General features: G+C 36.2%; 1 protein-coding gene across 1 annotated transcript in view; it reads left to right on the top strand.

The window, feature by feature from the left end:
* Positions 1–23,896, top strand: part of MARCHF5 (membrane associated ring-CH-type finger 5) — a 50,509-nt gene extending 26,613 nt beyond the window's left edge. Inside the window, exons 3-6 of the mRNA XM_028098445.2 lie at positions 9,662–9,792; positions 14,832–15,015; positions 15,144–15,310; positions 16,089–23,896. Of these exons, the coding sequence (XP_027954246.1) occupies positions 9,662–9,792; positions 14,832–15,015; positions 15,144–15,310; positions 16,089–16,205 (599 nt within the window). The 3' untranslated portion in view covers positions 16,206–23,896. The remainder of the gene's footprint in view (positions 1–9,661; positions 9,793–14,831; positions 15,016–15,143; positions 15,311–16,088) is intronic.
* Positions 23,897–24,101: the final 205 nt, after the last annotated feature.

The following is a 24,101-nucleotide window of genomic DNA, read 5'->3' as shown; positions in this document are numbered from 1 at the left end:
TTTTAAGTTTTATACTTTTTTCCCCTATTTAAATGGCTTCCTTGAAAAGTCTTAGCTTTTGTCTCTTCAAATACTGCTCCTCCCCCATTCTAGAACTCTGATTAGAGTTATGTTAGACATTTTCATTTTCTTTCACATCTCTTTTATGGATTTTTCATCTTTCGTCTCTGTACTTCAGCATTATAATTTCTTCTTAACTGTTACCTGATTCTCAAATTCTCTCTTCAAGCATTGTCTAATCTGCAAGGGGATTTGTTTTCTACAAGTTGTAGTTTTTTCTTAAATATGCCTGTTAATTGTTTATAGTCTCTTCCATTTGTTCATTTATAAGTTATCTTGTATTTTATTACATTATTTTTATGATTGGGTTGATAATTCCATTATCTAAAGTCTTTGGTAGCCTAAATCTGTTGTTTTTCTTCTGGTTCTTGTTCACAGTGCTTTATTCTCTTGAGTGTGGGGATTACATTCACATTGGTGTTCATATTTGTAAACTGTGGATATCCTGAAGGTGAAAGAACTCCAGAAAGGATTTGCATTTGGGATATCTCCTTTAGCACAGATGGATTTCTAACCTGAAATGAGCATGCCAGTTGACTATAGTTACAGATATTTAGAGGAAACTATCCTCCTCATCCTACTTTTCTTCTTGAAGATAAGACAGTTTTCCTTGTTTGCTCACTTTGTTGTCATGTGGATTTTTTTCTGACTTACTCTTTCACTGATGGTTCATACAGCCCTTGTGAGGATCTCCGAGTCAGCTCTCCAACTACGTATGGACCTAAAACCTAGCGTGACTTGTAAACCCCAGTATTTTTGCTTTCCACTTGTAATTTTTTCATTAGATAAAAGGATCATTTGTCATCATAGGATTTCCCATTTTCTGGGTTTGTTATTACTTACACCCTGAGAATACATGGGTAATATATTGCTCTATTCCCTGCATTTCTTATCGTGGTGGTTAGATTTCAGTGAAATTATATATGATTTTTTTTTTTTTTAAGATTTTATTTCAGAGTGCGAGAGAGCACAAGCAGGGGTGGGGGGTGCAGAGGGAGAAGCAGACTCCCTGCTGAGAGCCAACGCGGGGCTCAGTCCCAGGACCCTGGGATCATGACCTGAGCCGAAGGCAGACACTTAACTGACTAAGTCACCCAAGTGCCCCTATAATTTTTTTTTCAAAAATATTTCATAGTTCTATGTACTTCTTACTACATCATGAGGCATATAATGTGTAGTGTCTTTCAAAGAAGAAACATTACAGTTGACACCTCAGAAATACAAAGGATCATAAGAGACTTCTGTGAACAATTGTAGCCAACAAACTGGATAACCTAGAAGTAAAGGATAAATTCCTAGAAACATACTACTTACCAAGACCAAATCATGAAGAAACAAAATGTGAACGGACCAACAGCAAGGAGATATAAACCTCCCAACAAAGAAAAACCCAGGACCAAATGGTTTCAGTGGAGAATTCTACTAAACAATTAAGGAAGAATCAATGCCAGTCCTCCTTAACTCTTCCCAAAAATTGAAAGAAGAAAATTCCCAAACTCATTTTATAAGGCCAGCATTATCCTGCTATCACAAGCCAGTATCTCGATGAATATAGATGCAAAGATTCCCAACAAAGTATTAGCAAACCAAATTCAACAGCACATTAAAATGGTCCCACACCATGACCCAGTGGGATTTATCTCTGGGATGGTTCAACATCTGCAAATCAATCACTGTGATATGCCACATTAATAGAATGAAAGATAAAAATCATATGATTATCTCAATAGATGCAGAAAAAAGCATTTGACAGAATTCAACATCCTTTCATGATAAAAACTCTCAACAAATTTTGTATGGAAGGAATATGCCCCAACATAATAAAGGCTGTATGTGACAAACCCACAGCTAACATCATACTTAACATTGAAAGGCTGAAAGCTATCCCACTAATATCAAGAACAAGACAAGAGTGCCCATTCTCACCACTCCTATTCAACATAATACTGGAAGTCCTAGCCAGAGCAATTAGGCAAGAAAAAAAAAAGGCATCCAAATCAGAAAGAAGTAAAGTTGTCTTTGTTTGCACATGATGTCATACATGGAAAATCCTAAAGACTACCCCCCAAAAATGTTAAATAAATTCAGTAGAGTTGCAGGATACAAAATCAACATAAAAAAATCAATGCATTTCTGTACACTAAAAACAAAATTATCTGAAAAAGAAAGAAAATCACATTTACAATATCAAAAGTAATTAAGTACTTATGAATAGAACTAAAAATTACAAGACATTGATGCAAGAAATTGAAGACGACACAAATAAATGAAAAGATATTTCATGTTCATGGATTGAAAGAATATTTAAAATGTCCATACTACCAAAGCCATATATAGATTCAGTGTAATCCCTGTCAATCCTAATGGCGTTTTTTACAGAGGTAGGAAAAAAAATCCTAAAATTTGTATAGAACCACACATGACCCCAAATAACTTAAGCAGTCTTGAGAAAGAACAAAATGGGAAGCATCACATTTCCTGATTTCAAACTTTATTATGAAGCTGTGGTAATCAAAACAATATGGTACTGGCATAAAAAGAGACACATAGGCCAATGGAACAGAATCGAGAGCCCAGAAGTAAACCCATGCATATATGTTCAACTAATATTTGATAAAAGGAGCCAAGAATACTTGATAGGGAAAGAAAAGTCTCTTCAGTAAATGGTATTGGGAAAACTGGATATTCACATGCAAACGAATGAAATTGGACCCCTATCTTTTTTTTTTTTTTTAAGATTATTTATTTATTTATTTATTTGACAGAGCACAAGCAGATGGGAGTAGCAGGGAGAGGGAGAGGACGAAGCAGGCTCCCTGCTGAGCCAGGAGCCCGATGCAGGGCTCGATCCCAGGACCCTGGGATCATGATCTGAGCCGAAGGCAGTTGCTTAACCTACTGAGCCATCCAGGCGCCCCTGGACCCCTATCTTATACCACTTACAAAAATTAATTTGAAATGGATTAAAGGCTTCAGTATAAGACCTGAAACTATAAAACTTCTACAAGAAAATGGGGTTTTCTAATTCGAGTCTCTTACATTAAGTTTTTCTGGATTGATACTACTTTCTTTCTTTGTACTTGTTTTGGATACAGAATCTTGTGGATTTTATTCTAGTTTACTCTAACTTTAATCTGCTATAAGATTAGTTTTCCTAAAGTAATTGTTTTTATTTTAGCATGTCTTTCAGGAACTTCCTAAGTAGTGTCAAAGGTCTAGCTAGGGTTTCTGTCAATTAACCCTGCTCTTGGAGGTATACTAGCTTTAAAAAAAAAAACAACAACCATGTAAACCTGTTGAAGAGTCTTTTGCCTCAGTTAGACAGTCTCTTAGAATGCTCCCTTTTCAGATCATAGACTTCAAGTCTAGGTCAGGATTCACTTCCGTTAATACATACATGCATGCATTCATCAGTTAAAAAACTCTTTGTATCCTTATCCCCCTATAATCTTTACCTAAAATTTCATTAACATGTATCTGTTAAGTTTGTACCATACTGTTGTACGTATGCTAAATTTGCCTTAAAGTTTTTCAGTTGTTGGGGTGCCTGTGTGGCACAGTCAGTTAAGTGACTGACTCTTGGTTTTGGTTTCAGCTCAGATTGTGATCTCAGGGTCATGGGATTGAGACCCACAAGAGGCTCAGCGTGCAGTCTGCTTAAGATTCTCTCTCCCTCCCCCCCTTGGTGTGCACTCTCTCTCTCTCTCAAATAAGTAAATCGTATTAAAAAAAAAAAAAAAGCCTTGTACTTACCTCTTTAAAAAAAAAGTTTCTCAGTTGTTTAATGTGTATTTATTGGTTGTCCTTAACTAGATTGGAGGCTCCTTGGAGGCAGAGGCTGGTGTGTTAAATTTTATTTACATTTATTTTAATGTAAAATGCTGTGTGTACAGTAGGTGCTTAATAGGTACTTAGTAGTTGACCTTATAGCCCACAGATATTCTATAAGCTATTCTATTCTTATGAGGTAAATTTAAGCTTTCCTTTGGCACAAACTATGTAATAAAGAATTACTATGATGATCTTTAATTACTGTTCATGGTAATACATTATATATACACGGAGGAATGGTACTCATCTGCTTTGACTCTGGATCTTTTATCCCTCAGGGTTGTTTTTGTTTTAAGGGCTTTGGGTCAATTATCTAAAAAATTGCCCAACAATATATCCTTTCTTCTCTATTTATAATTTAATGTCTAACTTCTTGTTACTAAGCAAAGTAATTTATAGCCTGAGTTTGCAGAATATTTATTCTTAAATAAAATTGGTAAAATCTCAACCTACAAGCTGAGCAATCAAAGATGACATTTACATAAGCTTGTCTGAGGCTCTTCAACCTGGCCTCTGAAGTCTAGTGTTTAAAGTAGTGATGAGTGCTAGAGAAAGAGTTAAAACTCTTTACTGTCCCATCAGGATTTCCACATACTTTTAACTTTTGAGTTGGTTGTTGTGATATTATTTCATGTCTTCAATAAAATCCACATTTGTTGACTTGGAACCATATACTTTTTTTTTTTTAATTTCAAGTAATCTCTACTCCTAATGTGGGGCTCAAACCCACAACCCCAAGATCAGGGGTTATACACTCGACTGACTAAGCCAGCCAGGTGCCCACATTAAAGGTCCTTTTTTAATAATGGATTGAGTCAAATATTTGCCACAGAGTGCTACAGCTAGGTCCTATGCCATTATATTCTAATGTCCTGCGGAACAAGCCAGAGTACCCCAGTGTACTGCCATGTACCATGTGCTAAGATAGCTGTGGCCTACAGAGTCCCTGAGAGTGATGCCAATCATCATCAAAAGCATTTTTTTAAGCACCTATCTGTACATGGTTCTATCCTAGGCACTGTACAAAACGAATTAAACAGACTTGGCCCTTGCCCCCTGGGAATTTTCAATCTAAGATGATGCTGACATGGACAGACATAAGGATATTGAGACAACTGAACAAACATTGAACAAGAACATAAAGTACTAACATTATGCACAAGCAAAGGGGTAAGTGCATTTTGTGGGATAGTATTAAAGGAAGCCCATGGGACATGAACAGGGTGGGGTAGAGCAATTAGTCAACCTCTTATCAGGTTAGATTAGTTTTCATTGGGAAGTCTGGGTTTTCATACAGACTTAAAGTAGGGACAGGACATTCCAGAAATAGAACACAACAAAAAGATTTGGAGCAAAGAGAGAAACTTAGAACTATATTGTTGGACTCATCATGACATCCAAAATTATGGTTCTGGATGGTTCTGAATCTGAAAGTGGGGTTGATGTTTCAGCTTAGGTTGGCATTAAAGTTGGGTCTAGATCAAAACTAGTTCAGTGCCAAACCAAAAGAAGCCTGGAAACTTGCATAGCTTTTGCAAACAGTCTGTTTTGCTTATTAAACTCTTTTATAAACCATTGGCCACTTAACAGAAAACTTCACTGGAGCTGTTATCGTCTTAGGAACTTATACAAGGTTGTCTTGTGAAGCACCTATTTTTGCTCATTAAATTGTGTTCTGTGTTAGAAAATGTAGCACTCTGGCAACATATAGAAATTATTTCTTAAGAATTGGTGAGAGGGTTTTTGTTTTGTTTTGTTTTTTAAGGATACCTTTCTATCCCAGAGAAAGGTCGTAGGAATTCTGGTTGTTACTGTAAGCAGTGCCCATAGATGTTGAGCCCTAAATATTACCTGTCCTTCAGTCATTAATTTCTTATCTTCCCCATGTGCCTTTAACACCATGCATACATAAATTTTAATTTAAATCACAGCTGCAACAAATCTACTTGCTTAGTGTCTGCCAGATAAAACTGATTACTTCTTTTTCAGTAGACACAGACTTAGGAGTTTCCCCAGTAGTTCTCAGCTCACTGTTTGATGTCATTCACATCTGAAATGTGAAAATTTGAATTTACCCAGAGTATTAGGGTATATTTTCTTTACAAAAGCTTCTTTATTGTACAAAAGAATTCACAATAGATTTTCTTTTAATTGCAAGCTTCCTTAGTGCCCTTTAAATTATTGGGTTTTCAAAACTTAGATTTATACAGAGCTTCTTCAATTGCCATCCATTGTGTAAATATAGTATATTGAAAATGTAAGTGGTGAACCCCACTGAGACATTAAAAATTCAATAATGCCTTTTTAAAATATTGAAGCCATTTTTTGCCCTTAGGTATTTGACTTGTGTGATGTGCACTTATTCATACTTCCTCCTCCTCATTAGAATTGGCGTTTTATAGGTCTAGTCTTTCCTCGCTTTCCATAATTCTTTGTGCTGTAATACAACAGTAAGAAGAATCTTGTAACTTGCTATTTTTCTTTTGACCCCAAGTCATGGGATAGTAGCACATGGTAAGCTTCCTAATAGTAAGAGTATGATTTAGGGACTGCCATCCAGAGAAATTCAGTGATTGTTTTAACTCACTAAATAGCTTGCCTAAATAACCTTTAGCTCTAAGAAATACCTCCCCTGGATGGCAGTTTATTCTCATGGTATGTTTACTACTAAACATTTATCTTATCTTTTAAGTATTAAACTGTTCTTGGACTAGTCTATCTGGAAGAGGCTGGAGAGGTTTAGACAAAATCAAAACAGAAGTCTAGACAAAACTATTTCATAAAAACTGGAAATAGGGACTATAAAATACAGCCAGTGTCTTCATTTAATCTAGCACATCTTTTGTATATGATTCAAGGAATGAGTAGAAAATTTCCAAAACTGTACAGGTTTTTTGTTTTTGCTTGCACAAAAAGATTCACACCCATTGATTCAGGAAGAAAACTGAAATTGAGCTCTTTATATTAGAACCGTCTGAGATCTTGAAAAGAAAAACAATTCAAACATCTCTAGATTGCCCATGTTCATGATAGATAAAAGTGGTAGTGATGGTTTTTTTAGTAATTATATTGCTTCACTCCATCAGTAGATAGTTCTAAGTACCCTGTTGCAAGGAGAGAGGAAGAAGGTACATTGGAAGCATGTAAAATACCTTCTTTCCTTACCAATTTTTATTCTGACTGGGTAGAAAATAGTCCTATAGTTAACTTGGGCTGGGTGCAGAATAGTGAAAAAGACCTAGAGATTTTCATATCATAGTTTTAAATAAGTACCTCAGTAGAGAATTCAGCAAATATTTGGGAGTCATAGGAACTTGGGATTCATCAATAAGCAAAACAAAAACATTTTTCCCTTTGGAGCTTATGTTCTAGTTCAAAAGTTAGCAGACTTTTTCTGTTAAAACCAGAGTAAATATTTTAGGCTTTGCATGTGACCATGTTCCATACAAAACTTTATTTACAAAAGCAAGCAGCCAGCTGGATTTGGTCCGTGGCCCATAGTTTCCCAACCATATTCTTGTAGGTAGAAACAGAATGAGTAAATTAGAGTATGTTAGGTGATAAGTGCTTTGGGAAAAAGAAAAACAGTGCAGAGTAATTAAATAGGGAGTATCATGAGGTAGAAGTTGGCAGGCTGAGTCTCACTGAGGTCAAGAAGAGGAGGAACCAAGAAAGACTGAAAAGTTAATGACTGGTGATGGAGAGAAAACCAAGAGATGGTGATGTCCTAGAAGTATAATGAAGAACCATATATTGGGAAGAGGAAGGGAACATCTGTGTCAGATGTTGCTGCTAGGCCAAATAGGAGGAAGGCTGAGATTACACCATTAAATTAATTAATTTTAGGTTGTTAGTGACCATTATGAGCAGTTTTGGTGGAGAGAATTGAAGGAGAGTGAAAACATTAAGTCTTTTGAGGAATTTTGTTGTAAGGGAAGCAAAGATGGAGCAGTGAGGGAAGAAGGATCAAGAGAAGAATTTGGGTTTTTTTAAGATAGAAGAAATAATGACATGTCTCATGGAAATAATCCAGTAGAGAGGAAATGATGTAGGAGACGGTTGCTGGAGCTGTGGCTTTGAGTTGGCAAGGGAATGGGATCTGGTGTGTCAGTGGAGGGATTAACTTCAGATAGGTGTGATGTTGGTAGGTGGGTACATGTGCCATGGAGAGTCTGGACTTGTTTTGTGGCTTCAATTTTCTGATTAAAAAATTATCAGTAGAGAATATGAAAGTTGAAGTGTGGAGGTTTCATATATACCTATGGTTTTTTACTTTTAGTACCAGCATTTGAGGGATCTTTGGTGACTCACTAAAATGACTTTTATTTTACCCTCTGAGGGAGTTTTAAACTTAACCTAGCAAATTTGTATATTTTAAGGACTAAACCCTACATTATGAGATTGAATAATGATGCATGTAATGCCTGTGGCACAGCACCTGGTATCCTGTAGACGCTCAAGAAGTGCTATTATTAGAGGACATAGTTAGTAAATACACTAAATTGAAATCATAGGTCCTTTGACATCCCTCCTAATGTTCTTTCTACTTCACAGTGTGGTCTTTCTTTATACAGTGACTACTGATATTACTGGCTCCAGTGATTAGGGGCTCCATAGATGGAGGCTTGTTCTTATGTGTTTTAATTATTTTATCATATTGCTGTTAATTTCTTTGTACAATAAAAATAGTTTTGTATATGGCATCCTCCTATAGATTGTAACCCCCCAGAAGGTAGGTAATAATTTTTACACATTTCCAAGAAAATGTCTCAAGTAATAGTTTGTATGTAGAGGGTATTCAACAAATATGGTGATTAGTAAATCAAGGTTTCATAGTTCTGTGACCAAACTTAGATACTCACTTCTTTAGGACTTGCTCTAATTCAGGCCTAAGACCCTTCCACTATTCTGGAAAATTTTGGAGCTAAATTATATTGGACTTAAGCAATTAGAAAACCTCCAAATATAGCTATTCTAAATACCTTCCAAAGGAAGGTAGTAGCCAGATTTCACAGTAAGCATACAATAATAGAAGTATAATTGGCACATACAGCTGTTGGAATGCCATGAAAACTGGCGTTGTAATCATTAAAAGAAGTTTGTTAAATGGTTATTATATGTAAGTGATGAGCGACTAAATTCTACTCCTGAAACTAGTAGTACATTATATGTTAGCTAACTGGAATTTACGTACAAACTTGAAAAAAGAAAAGTTTGTTAGAGAATAATGCTCAACTATTCCATATTGAAAATCAAAGTAAAATAGATTGACTTCATATAACTACAAGAAAATAGCCTTGGTTACCTTCAAATACTGCACCAAGGAAGTAATGAGTGAAGTCAAAGAAGTGATATTTTTACCAAGTACTAGAGAATCTAACTGTGGGCAAGGAACTGTTTGGGAAGAGCAAGCTGAAATGGCCATTTCATTCTGTAGTAGCCAGTGTGAATAAAAGAATTGAGAGAATATATTTTCTTCATAAGAAGCCGCTGTGTTCGAGCCTTTAATCTTAGGTTTACTGATAAAGATATAAAATTTGAAGAGGCTATTTCCTAGAATTTAGGAAGTAAAACTTAGCTATTTATGCAGACAACTGAGAAAGTCTAAATTTATTTAAATCTAGGTTCCCATCACATTTATAATAGTTATCTCTAAAGCATCAGAACATCCAACTTCATAAAAATATTTAGATCAATGGAAAATACTGAATAAGTCATTTTTTAAAAAATCTGTCTTGTGTTGAGACATTACTTTCTTTTTTTATTATAGGTCCAGTTGTTTACGTCTTGGATCTTGCGGATAGACTGATCTCAAAAGCTTGTCCATTTGCTGCAGCGGGAATAATGGTTGGCTCTATCTATTGGACAGCTGTGACTTATGGAGCAGTGACAGTGATGCAGGTTCTGTATTTTACTCTGTTCAATGATAATTTTTATGTGAAGATCTATTAAATAGATTTCTGTTAGGAGAGTTTTAAAAATTATTACTATTCTTTTGAACAAGTAATAACCTTCTGGTGGCTTAAAAATAAATTATTATAAGAAACTATCTAGTGAAAAGTCATCTTCTTACTCCTGCTCATTTGCCCAGGTTCCCCCTCACTTCTCCAGATAGCCACTCTTATTAGTTATATAATATATTCTTCTAGACTTTCTTTGTGCATATGCAAGAAAAAATAAATTTGTTCTCCCACACACACATACCTTTTTTCCTCTTAAAGGAAGCAGAGTAGAAATGTACCCCCCCTTTTTTTTTTTTACAAACAGTGAACCTTGGAGATCTTTTCATATAAGTATGTAGACATCTTCATAGCATTCTATGTGTGGAATTAGAACAACTTATTAACCAATCTGTTGATTAGACAATTAGTTGCTTCCTGTTTTTTGCTACCATCAATAACTGTTAAGATTATTAGACTTAAATTTCAAGATTTAGTCCCAGACCCTTGACTCCTCTTTATACTTCTTCTCTAAAAATTTCCAGCTATCATCTCTGTACTTTTTGGGCTTACATCTATGTCTTTGCCCTAATCTGTCCTCAAATCCAGTCCTACTGTCACAGTTTGACTCTTCTTAAATGACCTTTTGTGATTTCACACTCAGTATTATTGAAATCAGATTAGTCTTTTCCTCAGTTTGAAACCTAAATTTATTCCCCATTATAATTTTTCTATACCTTTGATTGCTACTGTTATTTTCCCATCTACTCAGTCTGTATCCCGCATTCTTAGGATTACCTTTAGCTCTTTCTACTTCATAGACCTAGATTGGTCCACTGACCCAAATCCAAGCAATATTCATTTTTATACGTCTTGTATCTGTAGCTTCTTTTCCACAGACTTAACCACCTGATTTGTTGTCACTCCCCCATCATACTTGTGGGCTAAAGGAGCCTCTTGATTGGTTTCTCTTAATTTCATCCTCTTCTATCAGTCCATCCTTCTAAATCAGTCTTCCTAAAATAATACTTTCAACATCTACTTCAAGCTCACCATCTCCTCTGCCTTAAGTAGTGCTTTACCAATGCAGCACTTAGATTGGGTGTTTCATAAATAACTCAGTAATAGTTAACACACTGTATATTCTAGAAATTGCACATAACCTGTCTGTGCTGGGTCCATAGTGAATGGTGTTTCTGGTTGCTTCATTAATAATCATGGTGGGACATATATTGCAAGGCTTCTTCATGAAGTATTGATGACACCCGCAAAATCTGGATATAGTCACTAGAATGAATTGCAAAATGAATTGCATCATTTGTCATGAGTGTAATGGGTAAAGATTAAGAACCACTGACTTGAAAAAGATTCCATTTCCTTAACCTGATTTGTTACACAGGGTGCTTCACAGTCTCACTTCATTCTACTTTGAGGCCTATTGGGCTGTCTCCTCCAACCCATCCTTAGGCTGTTTACTTTTTTACCTCTGTCCTTTGGCTTTTGTCACCCTCCCTGCCTCATACCTGTCCTTCCACTATTCTTTTCCCACTTACTTCTCCATGAATCAGTTTCAGTTTCAATCCCTGTTAATTGTGAGGAATTTGAATGAGACCTTCTGCCTACATTTTTACTGAAAAGACAACATAATAGGAACTTTTTTCCTCAGCACTGGGCTAAACACCTTTCCAGCAGTGGTATATTTAATCCTCGTAACAGTCTTGTGACCTAAATACTATCAATTATTCCTAGTTTATAGATTTGGCGAGTTTACATGTCCACTACCACACAGCAAGAAAGACCCCCCTACCCCTGTCCCTAATCTGGGACTCCTTAGGTGAAACCTGGCTCCAAAGACAGTGGGAACATTTTACCCTGGAACAATAGGACCTTAATGTCCAGCCTAGTTCCACTTTTGCCTCTAGTGTAAAGATAACCCCCATAAGCATTGTCCATTCTTAACTCTTATACTATCCTTAATTATCCTTAATTCTGACTAAGAAAGCCTATTAGTTCACCACTGTTTCATTCTGCCATTTAAAAGTAGGTTCCTAAAACGAAGTGCTTTATAAGGTCAGGCCTAAGTTAAAACTCTTAGCCTTTCAGCATTGGTGACCTCCTGGATATGAAGATCTAGCTTTTAGCTCTTAAGCAGAAAAACAAACCTTTATCTAAAACTACAGTTCCTAGGCCTTTATTTTATACACAGATAACAAATTCTTACAGAAGACATTCTGTAGTTCCTGAATCTCATCCCAAAATTGAAGTCTTAAAAATAATCTTTTTAATCTTGGGGCATAAAACCAGAATGTACATGATCATACACAATTTGCTGGATTTGTATTGACCAAAGTTAAATCAGCCCCATTGCTTAATTCAGCTTTCATTTTCTGCCCTTGAGTCTGACTATAGTAGCAGGTGGTAAACTACAGTTGTACTATTCTGTTTCCTTTGCAGCATTTATATTTGCATGCTTGTTTGATTTGATTTGATTGTGTCTCACCTCCAAAAGACATCTGTTTAGCTTACCGTTTTATCCCCAACACCTAGGCCTGTGTTTGGCACATAATCAGTATTCAGTTGAATGTACGCATAGTGAGCCCAGCTTGAGTACAAAGCATCTGTCTCCACTTTAGATATAACAAGTGGGACAGTGGGTCTCTTGCTCACTGTTTGTCCTATTTATTTTCTTTTTTGTTTCCTCATTCTTAGACACCAGGTTGTAAGGTTTTTACTGCCACCCATGAGGAATAAACTTTCCCTTACTATAGTCTCTACCTGAATATCACTCTGCTTTATATTTCTGAACCCCAAATTCTAAAAAGAATAGTATAACCCAACAGGAATTTTTGAAATTTCTGAATTTATTTACTAATACTTCAAGAATATTTAAATCACATTTAGTTGTAACTTTATAAGTGATCATTATATTGAAAATAATAAAATGATATAAAAATAGAATGTCCTGAAAAGGCATAGGTAAAGACACAGTCTCTGGGCTAATCCACTTTTGCCACCAGTGTGGGATTAAGGTTTATGAAATACAGTGGACCCTTGAACAACATGGGGGTTGGGGCACTGATAACCCCCCCTCGTGCAGTAGAGAATCCATGGATAACTTCTGACTCCCCAAAAACTTAACTACTAATAGCCTGCTGTGACCAGAAACCTTACTGATAACGTAAAGTCCACTAACACACATTTTTGTATGTGTACCATATGCTATATTTTTATAGTAAAGCAAGCTAGAGAAAAGCAAATGTTATTAGGAAATCACAAGGAAGAGAAAATAACAGTACTGTATACAGTATCTATCAGTGTATATATAAGTGGACCAGTATAGTTCAAACCCGTGTTGTTCAAGGGTCAACTGTGAACCAGACTATTTCACTTAAGGGCAACTCAGAACAATTATCCTTCACATACAAGGTGTCGGGTTTCTCTGTGGAGACACAGAAGAATATCAGGTACCTATACCATGGTTTTTGGCCACTTGGAAGAGGTTAGCCTCCCGCCCTTTAATATTACATTGTATTTAGGGACGTTAATGAAGTACAAGCTTGGACTATATCCCTAGCTCAGATTTTAAAAGCATCATTTTGGCTCTCCCCACATACTTATAAAATATTTTTACCTGGATTGAGTGTGTTGTCTAGAATTTCAGTTTGCTCTGACCATTCTCAGCTTTACCTCATTTCACATCTTATAGTAGTCCCCCTAAAAAAAATCTGCTATGGTAGTTGACATAAAGAGCATTTCATTTTTTTTAAAAAAACCCACTTTTTCATGAGCTTGTTTTCCTCAGGGTCCCTGGCAACTTTTAGTTTTCCCTACCTTCTTTCTTCCCTTTCCTCCTTGCCTGCCCTTCCTTTCACCTCCTACCTATCAAAGATAGACAAGGTTCTTCCCAATCCTTTCTTCCTGATTTACTCCTCAAGTGTGATCAGAAAAACTATATGGAGTCTTTATAGTAGTATCCTCCTAGCAAGCTGTCGTCACAGTGTGATTGATACCTGGGTGGGGGTATAAGCCCAAGATTTGGAAATAGTCTCCTTTTCCTGTCATAACTGCCAAGAATGATGACTCAGAGAAATAGGTTTAATTTGGAAGCATTTGAGACTTTGGCTAAAGGGAAGATCATTTGAGACCTTTGAAAGAGAATTTTCAGGGAAAATCTGTAGTTAAAAGTAAGAAACTCACCAATAAAATGGAGATGTTGAGAGAAACGTAAGACCAAGATTGATTGAGTAAAAAGGATTTTCCTGGGAGGGGAAGTATGGAGATTCACAAATAAGAATTAATCATGTCCTTCTTGCCCTCTGGGATCTAATCCAATTGAGAAATAGCCCTAAGACCCAGATAAGAAGGGAAGGTTGTTTTAGCTTCATTATACCCCATTGATAGGACACCCTAGGGTTCCTGGACTGGAAAAATGACTGGAACCTATAGCAAAAACTACTACAGTAGACCTTGGAATTGCATTGTAGCTGAGTTAGGTCTGTAGAACAGGCATTTAGCCAGCCAGAAAAATCACTCTATCCCAGACGCAACTGAGTATGGAGAAAGAACCAGAGAAGTGAGCTTTCGGGCTATCTCCTGAAGGCTGGTCCCGCCCTTGGCTGGCTGTGCACACCCCAGTAGGAAGAGCAGGAGAAGAGACTCTGCCGGAGCACAAGTAGGACTTAAGATTGGAGTCCAGTCTAATCAAATCAAATCAGAGGAATTAAGGAACCAGAAGTCCCTCCCTCTGCTGAATTGTAATCACTGTGGGTCAATCATTTCTAAGGCTTTTATTCCAGTATAATATGAAATAGCTTAGGAGCTTTTCTTCCCCTGAATGAGAGACACTTCAAGTCAGGACTGATAGCTTTCCAACTTATTTTTAAAACTTTTTTTTTCTGTATTCTTTTGAAATTTAGCATTTCCTCTAACATGAGTTCAGTTTGTGCACGCAACCCTTCATCAGATAAGGAAATGATTCTAGCAATGCTGTCTGTTTCACAGGTTGTGGGCCATAAGGAAGGTCTGGATGTTATGGAAAGAGCTGACCCTTTATTCCTTCTAATCGGACTTCCTACTATCCCTGTCATGCTGATACTAGGCAAGATGATACGCTGGGAGGACTACGTGCTTAGACTATGGCGCAAATACTCCAATAAACTCCAAATTTTGAACAGTATATTTCCAGGTAAGTCCCTGGAAAAGCTGTGGCTATCATGAGCACACCAAATTAACTCTGTGGAAGAGTCCCGGGCTGCGTAGACACCCGGTGACTGATGTGCTCGCACGAACACCCTGCGTTTTCGTTTTCTCCAGGCATTGGTTGTCCTGTTCCTCGCGTCCCAGCTGAGGCTAACCCTTTAGCAGACCACGTCTCTGCCACCCGAATTTTGTGTGGAGCCCTTGTCTTTCCTACCATTGCGACCATAGTTGGTAAACTGATGTTCAGTAGTGTTAACTCTAATTTACAAAGGACAATCTTGGTAAGATGGTTTTAATATTACTTTTTTTTCAAGTGACTGTACAAAAGAGAACGAACTGTATATTTATTCAAAAAGAACCCCAGTGGGGCTATATAAATATTCATTCTGTGGCTGCTGGGCCTTAAGGTTCTGTTTGATCCCCACTTGTTATCCAATAGCAAAAAAGAGGGGAGGACCCAGTACCTCACTCCTGGCCTTCCGGAACAATGCTGTGGGTGATTTCTCTCCTAGAATAGGCATGAATTTTCCACCCGTCCCTCTTGCCAACAAGATTATGGTGAAGAGCTTCTGCTCTAGGGCCAGACTGCCTGATTCATATCCTATCACAGAAATTGCTTTGATGAAATCAAATGTCTTGACTTCTCTGTGCCTGTAAAATACAGATCTTATTGGTAGCTACATCAGGATTACTGGGAGGATTAAATGAGACAATTCATTTGAAGTGCTAGCACATAGTCAACCCTTGTGTTGATGTCATTATTCTTCTCACTTCCCCTATCTGATGTCAGCCTGCACATGTGTCCAGGCCTTCCCCCTGGTGTATCAGACTGGACATAGAGCTAAGTGGAGAGATTACTCAATAGAACAGGGAAGGTGTCTCTTTTAGGTGTAGTGTCTCCGCCTGTCTCACCCCCTGGTAGAAAAAAGAACTGTTTCTTTTGCATTCATCTGAATTAGCAGCAATGGCTGCGTCTTTTGTGAGCTAAGTAAAATTATTTTTATTATTACGTTTCTCTAAATCTGCATTATAAAAAGCTAATTTTCCTTTTTATTTTAGGGTGGAATTGCTTTTGTTGCCATAAAAGGAGCATTCAAGGTTTACTTCAAACAACAGCAATATTTACGTCAGGCACACCGCAAAATTCTAAATTATCCAGAGCAAGAAGAAGCATAAAACTGTGACTTCTAGTTGTTCTGCAGTCCTCTCATCCTTATGAATCTGTTGTGTTGTTCTGATTCCATCATTAATGCACAGTAGTGGAGACTTATGATAAGCTGCTGCTCATATTTTTAAGAAATATAATAAAGCACTTAGGGCAGGGGAAATCCTCTCAGTAATCATGGAACCTAAGGTTGTGATTTGTTTTCATTGTTTTGTATGTACTTCTTTTATGGCAGTCATCTGAACCATTATCTTAGCATGGTAAACCTGGGTTTTGTTCATATTTTCTCCAGATAGAAATGTAAAGATCAAACTGTGCAAATATTTAAAAATGCACATGCTGTTTTATTCAAATGCCTCTTTTGTACATGTTCATGTTCAGTGTTTTCATAGAATCAGCAACTCAATGAAGGTACTATGAGGATTTTTCTCACTGGCATAATTTGATTACATGCTGAACAGGAATATATGTTAATATGAGGAAATGTAAATTAGTTATAAAAAAAAAAACCAAAAATGTATGTAAACATTCAAATGATTATCTGAACAAATGCGATTTTGTTGTGTTTTTCTTAACCCATGTGACATCCTCCAAAATGTGTAGGATAAAAATTCACAGGGCTTCCAAATCACTTTTTCACTATTAAATTTTATTTATATAATGTTGACATCTCATAGTTCATAATGTAATTTTGACTCATGCAGTCTTAATTACTGTGTGTGTGTGTGTGTGTGTGTGTGTGTGTGTGTGTGTAAGAGCAGGAGAGAGTCATCAGGACCTTCAATCACTGGAGTAAGGTTTTTAAATCCGTATTTCTAGAAATTAGAGCTGCCAGTTTCTAGTAGTTTGAGCACAGAGAAAGATTTGCAAAAAAATCAATAAAGTTATTTTACTCTTCTCTTTCATTGATTCAGTTATTCAGGTATTTGTTGATCACCTCCTCTTTGCCCAGGCATTATACAAACTGCTGTGGGATACAGTGGTGAACACGACAGACTTGGTTCCTGCTTTTATGCAGTTTGCCGTCTAGTTTCAACAGATAGAAAACCAGCAGTGAGTAAACCAAGGTGAGGCCTTGAGCTCTTTGTTTCTATACCAGTCAGTGAGGAGATAATTATGAAAACAAGAAGTCTTGAGTAAATAATGAGGTTTTTGGCTTAAGTCAATCTATAATTAAAACCAGTACTAATGTTTTTAGATTTTAATTGCTTGTCATATTGATGAGGCTAGCACCTTAATCACTGTTTAACTAGTTTTATGTTCATTTTTAAAAAGCAATTATTTATTTTAAGCCATTTTTAATAGTGGCCCTTTTAATGTTGTTCAGCTATCTGAATGGTTTCACAGTTATTTTCATTAAAGTTAAATTTTTAAAAGTTCCAAAAACCCTATTTATTTTCTTGTTCACAGTATGTAATGCATGACAATAATAAACGTTTCCCTTACTGATAAATGGCCACTTCTCTTTAGGAGTGTAGCAAATTAGATTGAGCTATGTCAGATTGCAATAATGTATGTTAACTTTAGTAATTTAAGACTGGTACCTTTCTATAGTATGAATGTCTTAATTCTGTTATAAAGTTTATGTTAATGGCTGTTGAACATTCAGAGTTGTAATTATTTTGGGAGGAAGGGAATATTTGACAGTGAGCCTTATTAAGAACACTGCTACGGTTCTGAAGGGGAAATATAAAATCTATGATTATATATAAAAATAACTTAGATTATATAGCTGTAATTATAAAATATATTGGCTTTTCTTTAATTTTCAATATAAAAAGACATAGTAGCTATTTCTTGCATAATTTTGTTATATAGAACAGCTTTTAGGCAACTTTTAGTAAAATTATACAAGCACACCATTCCCTAGTTACTACTTTGATGCCCAAGGTGGGGGGAGTAGCTGCTTGCATCTATTGGCATCAGGGCTCATGAGGGCCAGGGAAACCACTCTAATCCTTTGGGGGCAGCAGGGAGGGGTTTTTAGGGCTGTGGGGAAGGAATTGCAAGTGCCTGGGAACCAGATTGTCCTCTAGCCCTGGAATTGAACACTTTTAAATCTAAAAAACCTTAGCTCAGAAAGTACTGTGTACCAGTCTTTAGAAAGGTGGCCCGTACCACCATGAACAACAAAAGAGCATGGGCTAAAGTTGACGGACCTGGGTTCCAATCCTGATTCTGCTTTTAATAACTGGATGTATGACCTGACCAAGTGGCTTTCTGTCAGCTACAGTTGTCATCTCTGAAATGCAAGTAATACTTCTATTTCGGAAGACCATTTCTAGGATTAACAGAAATTACAGGAATAGAGGCACTTTAGGCTTGAGACAGCCCCTATAAAGCAGTAGCTGTTTCTTAATTGTTAGTCTGTTCGTGCTCTAGGAAAAGGGAACGAAGAGGTAAGAGAATGGTGTTAGGGGACAGATTAAAGGGATGGTGTAGACTTTTGGGATTGGTGGGTATATTTTGTGTTTTCCAGTTTATTTTCACATTGCTTTACTGTGTTATTTCTATAAAATTTAATGTTTTAAACCTCTTTTATAAAATTCAGTGACAACTAGTAGAATTCTCTCCTTTGCAGAAGTTAACTTATCTCCAAAGTGGCTGAAAATATTGTTCATCATTACATGATTATCAAATGACTGTGAAGAATATAAAATTAAACTTAGTGACTTAATTAGTCACTGCCTTGCTAACTGTGCTGTAATTTTTTTAAACGTCTTGTTTTTAATATAGCAGACTATCTTAATACTGGCTGGATTAGGTTAAATAAAGAATTTTTATGTTCTCTAGGTGTACTTTGTCTGTTGAACAACTCCCAAAACGTAATTTGTTAGTTTTTTTAAATCCTAGTTTTCAAGATACTAGTGAGAATTTTCTTTTAGTAAAAATCTGAAATTTAAAGAAAAAACTAAAGAGAAATTGTCTTAATACAAGCAGGCTGGCCTAAATTCCAACTACATTCTGATTTTTAAAATGTATACCCCCTCAGCCACTTGGACTGACTATGAGTAGATAACCACAGACAAGATCTGTGGGTGGTCTCATGCTACAGGGTATCTTAAAGTATGTTCACGTAGGTTAGGAACACATTTAAAAAGTTGCTTCCTCTGAGGTACAAAGAACTTAAGTTTCTGAAGATTAGAATCTTCTAGAATGAGTACATCAAATAAAGACCCATCCATGGGAATTGTATTTTTTCTAGTTTATTTCATTACCCCCATCTGAGAGACTAGCAGAGAAGTGGCATAGAGTCAGACAGTCCTAGATGCATATTCTGATATTTATAGGGCAAGTTACTTTATCTCTCAGACCCTTAGTTTCCTCATCAATAAAATGAAGATTATAAAACCTATCTCCCCTGGTTGTTATGAGAATTAAGTGAGGAAACATTCTACAACAGTTTGATATACAGAAAAACTAAATCTGTGCCAATTTAAGTAGACATTTGTTTGCGCATAGCCTTCCTTTGGTCCCCTGGTATCTCAGGGTTGCCTCTTCTCTGCTACCTGCCACCCCATACACCCACAAGAAATGGTAGAGCGATAAAATGTCTTATTTAACTGCCTTCCTGGAACAAAGATTCTGAGCAAAGGGAAGAGAGAGTTTGCAGCTGAATGGCTGTAGAAGCTTTGGACATGCAACAGAGGTTAGGCTATCATTCTGGTCAACCTGTGCAGATTAAGCCTTTTACTGATAACCGCCTGCTAAGGTTACTATATGTCAGCAATATATACTATACTTCACCAGGTGTTTGTTGAGCACCTGTATGAGCCAGACACTGCCAAGTCCTGGAGTAAAATGGGGAATAAGCCTGCTCTGAAATATTTATTCTTAAGAGTACACTTTAAAATTAAACTGTGAAATACTTTGAACACTTAGAAGATGTGCCCTGTTTAAATATGGACTCTCTAGTTTAAAATTGGCAAGAAACAATCTATAACAGGAACTAAGAGGTTCATGATTTTTTAATAATACACATTTATCAGTGTATTTATCAATTCAGATAATTGTACACCAAAAATAAGACCTGCAAAAGTACATAATTTTTAAGTATAAGTCAATCAAGTTTTGCAAAATGATCACATATGTCATTATCAGTAAGGGTCCATTCAGGAGATACAAATCAGCTATTTGAACAAGGAAAATAAAAGAAATTGTTAGCTGGTAGGAAGTAAATGATAAAAGGAGAAGACTAATGAAAAGTAGGGGCAAAAAAGCTACTCCTACTAGGCTGAAGGAGGGTAGACATTAAGGGAACTAGGACTTTAAAGGTCTCTTTCCCTAAAAGGCTGAGATTCAGACACTTTTGAAAAGGGTGCAGCTACCATAGCACTTGTGTCAAGGGGTGGTAGAGAAATTTGCCACAGGGCAGGCTGGAGCTGGTGTGTAGAAGCTGAGCTGGTCGGGAGAGAGAGGCCTGAGGATGCAACTAGACGTGTCTAGGCTGCTGAGCTCCAGTGCTTAAAAGGTCATAACGGAGGCTAGAATCTGGAAGGAAGGTGTCTTCCTGACACGATAGCCTTGTGGTGTCACTCCTGTGCCTTCTGTTGAAAAAGCCTAATGTTCCAAAGGAAAAATGTTTACAGGATCCAGTTCAGTGTCACAAAGTTGGACAAAGAAGGGTGGAATTACAATTGAGTAAGTTGGCAGTGTAACCAGCGCCCCTCTCTGTGACCCCTCCTAATAATCTCTTAACACCCCACCCCACCCCTACCACAAGGAAACCTAACCCTAATATACTTGATTCACAGGAAGGGCCCTAAGTGACTTAACAGCATAACATCCAGGATGATAAATGGTCCATTTGCATATATTTGGGTTAGGGTATAAATTGGTATGGAAGGCAATCAGTATCTATTAAGATTACAAATGCATGTACCCATTGACCCAGCAGCTCCAGTCCCAGGAATTTATCTTAAGATATACTTGCACTTAAGTACAGCAACCTATCTACCAAGTTACTTGTTGTCACAGTATATTGGACTCAAATGTCTTAAGTATGGATTTGGTTAAATAAAGTGTGGTACATCCATAACAAAACTACAAGCTATAAAAAAGAATGAAGCTGTTTACCTACTGATGTGAAAATATTTCTAATGTATATTATTAAAAAAAAAAAAAAAACCTCAAGATGTAGAACAGTGCTTATAGCATGTTACCCCTAGTGGAAAATAGGGGATGGGAAAATTAAATAAACATTTGTTTATGCCTTAAAAATCTTTGGAAGGACACACAAGGAAACTAGTTGTCTACAGGAGGTTTGAGAACTGGGGAGATGCAGGTTGGTATAGGAGGGATACTCCTTACTGTTACCTTTTATACTTTTCTCCTAACTATGTAGATACATTATTTTTAAAGTAAGTAAGAATTAAATTTCCCCGCTGAGGACAGTACTGAAAATCAAAGGGGAATTTGTTTCTCTTGAAGCTAGCAGTATTTGAATTCTATGACAATACTTTCTCCTTTCTAAAGACTGATGTGATTGCCTTTTGAGAAATAATATTGCATCTCCCTCAAGTGGATCTTCCAGTAGTTAGTCAATAAGTGCTATTGAACTGATTTTGCTTCCCATAAGATTAGTTTTTGACAAAACATTTTACAACTAGTTTTGCCCAGCAATGTACACAATGAGTGGGTTTTGAGACAACGCTATCCAACCCATAAAAATGGATATCAGGACTTATCAAAGCAAGGAAATAACATATCTTAAAGGTTTATTACTTATTCATGTATTTATGCATTCATTCATTTTGTTGAGTCAACATTTCTTGAGAACTTAGTATCTATCTGATAGTATGCTAGGCATGAAAATTCAGAATTCATAATACTAATAATTTATAATATCCAATTATTTATTGCATGCTTACTATATGCCAGGTACTTATCCAGATATGACTATTAACTCATTTAATCCTCAACAACCCACACATAGTTTTTATATTATAAGTTATAGTATACTACAAATGAGGCAACTGAGGCACCCTGTTTTGGGTTTTTTTAAGTAAATTACCCAGGGTTACATTTCCTCTACCCTCATAGAACTCACACTTTAGTAGAGAGGACAGGAAGGAAAACATAAATCCCAATACAGCGTGAAAAGTGTTTTGTCTTTTTTTTTTTTTAAGTGTAATGACAGAAGAGGTACAGAGGTAGCAAGGGAGTAGAGCTTCTTAAAGGTGGATCTTGGAAGATAAATATGAACCTGACAGGTGGGAAGAAAGAGGCATAGACAGTGTCTTGAAGAAAATTCTGAAAAAGTAGAGTGCTATTGATGTACTAGCATCATATACTCAAATATATTGAAAGGGGGGAAACTTTAAACCTGAGGTACTGTCATATAAATGAACGAAACACTGGAAAGAGTAGCAGTTCTAAAATAGACCCAAAAATAAATGGGTATTTTGTATATGAAAAAGTAGCATTTAAGTCAGTGAAAACAAAGATGGATTAATCAGGATATAGTCTTGGAGCAATTGGTAGCCATCTGGAAATTCCCTTTACCAAAATAAACTTAAGATGGAACAAAAATTTAAGCATGAAAATCTTAACCATTTAAACACAACAAATGGGAGAAAATATTTTTTCTATCTGAGACACATATCTGATAAAGGACTTGTATCCAAAATACACAGATAACTCTTAAAACTCAATGATTAAAAAAAAAAAAAACTGGGCAAAAGATCTGAACATATCCTCACTAAAAAATACCTACAGATGGCAAAGAAAAAAAAATATGAAAAGATGCTCAACAGCATATATCATTAGGGAATTGCAAATTAAAATAGCAATGAGATATCACTGCACAGCTTTAGATTAGCTAAAACCCCAAATCCTGACAATTATCAAATGCTGGTAAATAATGTAGAACAAGAAGAACTTTCATTTATTCTGGTAGAAATGCAAAATGATACAGTCACTTGGGAGGTTAGGTAGTTTCTTAGCTCAACAGTCTTCCCATGTCCTCCAACAGTCACAGTCACAGATATTTACCCAAGTCAATTGAAAACTTAGATTCACACAAAAACCTGCATACAAGTGTTTATAGCAGCTTATTCATATTTGTCAAAAAATAGAAGCAGCCAAGATGTCCTTCAAATTTAATGGATAAACTGTGGTGGATTATTATTCAGCAAGGAGAGAAAAATGAGCTATAAAGCCACAAAAAAAGACATGGAGGAAAGCTAAATGCATATTGTTATTAAAAAAAAAACAACAAGTCTTGATAAGCTGTATGAGTTCAACTATCTAGCATTCTGGAAAAGACAAAACTACAGAAACAAGATTTAAAAATCAGCTGTTTACCAGGGGTTGGAGCAGGAAGTAGAGGATAAGGCTAACAAATATGTGAAGTACAGGAATTTTGGGGCCGTGAAATACGCTATATAATAATGGAAATTAACATATTAATTATGTTAATGGTAAATACATGACATTATGCGTTTGTCAAAATCCATAGAATTGTGTAACACAAAGAACCTTAATGTAAACTGCAGATTTTAGTTAACAATTATGTATCAATATTGTTTCATTCACTGTAACAAATGTAACAAACTAATGTAAACTTAATGATAAGGGAAACTAAGTGGTGGGGGGCAAAACTGTTTTGTACTACCTGCTCAATTTTTCTGTAAATCTAAAACTGTTCTTAAAAAATAAAATCTATTAATATAAAAAATTTTAATACTACCCAAAAACAGAATTGTATTTATTTTTGAATTGTATTTTTTTAAAGATTTTTCTTTTCAAGTAATCTCTATTCCCAATATGGGACTAAAACCCACAACCCTAAGTCACATGCTCCACTGACTGAGCCAACCAGGCACCCCCAAAACTGTATTTTTAATAAGGTCACAGCATAAAAAAATTTAAGAAATCATAAGGCACATGAAAAGATGATCAACATC

The sequence above is a fragment of the Eumetopias jubatus genome, unplaced genomic scaffold, assembly GCF_037043125.1.
Source record: "Eumetopias jubatus isolate StellerSeaLion01/CBP00866 unplaced genomic scaffold, mEumJub1_p1.0 scaffold_17, whole genome shotgun sequence".
NCBI lineage: Eukaryota > Metazoa > Chordata > Mammalia > Carnivora > Otariidae > Eumetopias > Eumetopias jubatus.
The sequence above is the reverse complement of the archived record's forward strand: the minus strand, read 5'-3'. Positions and strand labels throughout refer to the sequence as shown.